This window comes from Microtus ochrogaster, chromosome 24, assembly GCF_000317375.1.
Source record: "Microtus ochrogaster isolate Prairie Vole_2 chromosome 24, MicOch1.0, whole genome shotgun sequence".
Taxonomy (NCBI): Eukaryota; Metazoa; Chordata; class Mammalia; order Rodentia; family Cricetidae; genus Microtus; species Microtus ochrogaster.
Window position 1 is genome coordinate 28,712,683 of NC_022024.1, and position 2,752 is coordinate 28,715,434.

Sequence of the window (2,752 nt, forward strand, 5' to 3'; positions counted from 1 at the left end):
AAAAACCAAAAAAAAAAAAAAAAAAAAAAAATGACAATAGTTGAAATGGCCCCAAATCTTTGTACGATGTGTAGAGCTAGCAACCAGTTGAAGAAAAGGAGTATCTGAAGGTTTTCAACTATAGACTTCTTTTTTAAAGAACTGAGTTTAGCAGTTCTTTAAACTTGGTGGGTGATTCCAAGAAATAGTTTGAAAATCACTGTTGACTGCAGACGAACTTGGAAGAATATATTACTAACTGAAAATAAAATGTCTTATTCTCTTTTTTTTTTTCCTCTCAGGAAAAAAAAAATGAGACTTACGAAGACCATAAAATATAGTTGTATCAGTTTTAGGAACCATAGCTGGCTCCTAAAAGGAGCCATTATCATGTTGCTAAGGCGGGGGGGTGCAGCCTAGCAGTGATAAATTGTTTTGGAAATCAGGAAAATTCTTTTCTTCAGCTATCGTGTGCCTTCCTCAACAAGTCGGAGCTGCTTTTAAGGCAATTTTATTATTGCACTGAATTCCAGAGCTAAAGGGCACCTTAGAGGTTGTGGTCCAAACACTGTTACTGGAGGACGACGGAGAGACCCGGGAAGGGAGGGTAGAGACTAGCAGAGGATGGTGGGGGAGAGGGGCAAGTGAGAGCTTTGTGCACCTCACCCTTCTTACTGTCCAGAGAACCAGTGACTACTGGGATTGTAGAAAGAGCTTCTTTATTTGCTTGAGTGACAGAACTTAGGCTCCAAACTCTGGCGCCCAAACGGCATGGAGTCTGCCCTTGGTCTTGGCTAGCAGAAAGCTGAAATAAATCCCTAAGCTTTGTTTGCTCGACCGTGCCGAGGGATGGAGACTGAGGTGGGCTTGCCTGGTTATGCACTGGGGTCAATTTCGCTGTGAAAACACTCACATACTCCTGTATGTGAGTGTTAATTAGTTGTTAACTGCCTTCAGCTGCCCATTTGCCCAGCCGCCACCTTGGCCATCTCCACCTCTCAAGCACTTTTTGGGACTCCCTTCTGCACACCTGGGGGTGTCTTTAAGGACTAAGTGCCCCTCTTTCTGCTGTGGCTGTTAGTGCCGGTGCCCTACTGCTTCTTAAATTAACGGACTGATTGAAATAGGGTCTGGTGTAGCCCAGGCTGACCTGTAACTCCCTATATAGCTGAAGTAGGCTTTGCACCTCTGATCCCCCTGCCTCCACTTCCTGCGGACTGGTATTACTGACCTGCACCATGCCTAGTTGCTTCTTAACCATCTTGTAAAATTGGTTTTACTTTATTTTTAAGTGTGTGTGTGTGTGTGTGTGTGTGTGTGTGTGTGTGTGTCCGCGCACACGTTATTCCCCTGGAGCTGGAGTTCCAGGTGATTGCCAGCTGCCACGTAGAGGCTGGAAGTGAACCCCAGTCCTCTGCAACAGCAGCCCCTGTTCTTTACCGTCGAACCCCTTAATCGTCTTCTAACATCACCTCGGAGGTAGGTTCTGCAGACCGACTTGTAACCTCCCTGAGTGAGCCATGCCTTCAGTTGGCAGGAGCCACTTACATGGACATTCACCAGGCCGGAGGAGGGATCAACTTCACGGTGGAGCACACTCGCCAGGCCTCGGAGGAGGAACTCTTCTGCTCCTTCCGGCAGCGGCTGCAGTGCATGATGAGGGCCGGCACCACGCTGGTGGAGTGCAAGAGCGGATATGGCCTCAACCTGGAGACGGAGCTCAAGATGCTGCGCGTAATCGAGCGCGCCAGGCGGGAGCTGCCCCTGGACCTCTCTGCCACTTACTGCGGGGCTCACTCAGTCCCCAAGTAATCTCAGCAGCGTCGGCGGCGGGAGTGGGGGGCGGGGTGAGGTAGCGCAGCTGTCACTTAGGTCAGACTGTCTGGAGAAGCTTCTGGAAAGATGCTCTGCTTCTAAAGGCGGGTCGTGGTGCCCACCCAGGTGGTTTAAGGAAGGGGTTTCCACCCCCTCTTTAGTTTTCCTGGTGCTTTAAGGATGAAAAACGGAGGAAACACTTCAAGACTTCTTTTCTTTAGAATAAGAATGGTCCCTTGCGAGTCCTTTCAAATTAGTTACTAATTCATATAATTTCCCAGGATAATCAATCAGCTTACACCACTGTAAAAATCCCTAGTTATTTCCTCTAGGAGATCAAATTGTGTGGTCTAAGTGTCCACAGAAGGGCTTTTGTTAATCTCTTTGCTCACTAGCAAATATTTTCATTTTATTAACATTTTTTAAGCCTCTACCTTTATCTAAAGAATCTCTGCTCCCTGGCTTATGGCCTGTCTCTGATGGCCTAGCTGTGCAGTTCCGTTCTGTCCTGGAACTTCTAGACAGGAAGGTTCAAGGCCCAGATCTGAAAGGTTCGGCATGGTTGTCTCCAAATTCTTTTCAGCTTAATAACTGACCCTCCCTCATAGACTTACGTTACAAACAATATCTAAACTTAAGTCATTTCAATTAATTTTAATTTTTTTTACTTTAATGAACTTCAAAATGTATTTTATTTGATTATATAAAACTGTGTACATTTATTATATCCAAGATGCTGTTTAGAAATGCGAGGTGCATTTTGAAGTGGCTTGAATCACACTAACTAACATACTAATTCATGACAGCACTTACCACTTTGGAGGGGAAAAGGCTTCAAATCTGTCTTGGAGTAGTTTAAAAGAATACAGTACAGCTGGGCGGTGGTGGCGCACGCCTTTAATCCCAGCACTCGGGAGGCAGAGGCAGGCGGATCTCTGGGAGTTCAAGACCAGCCTGG

The 2,752-nt window shown here is 46.3% G+C and overlaps 1 protein-coding gene across 1 annotated transcript in view; it reads left to right on the plus strand.

The window, feature by feature from the left end:
- Amdhd1 (amidohydrolase domain containing 1) overlaps positions 1-2,752 on the plus strand; it is a 14,364-nt gene that overhangs the window by 2,857 nt on the left and 8,755 nt on the right. Inside the window, exon 4 of the mRNA XM_005358158.3 lies at positions 1,510-1,787. Coding sequence (XP_005358215.1) covers positions 1,510-1,787 — 278 coding nt within the window. The remainder of the gene's footprint in view (positions 1-1,509; positions 1,788-2,752) is intronic.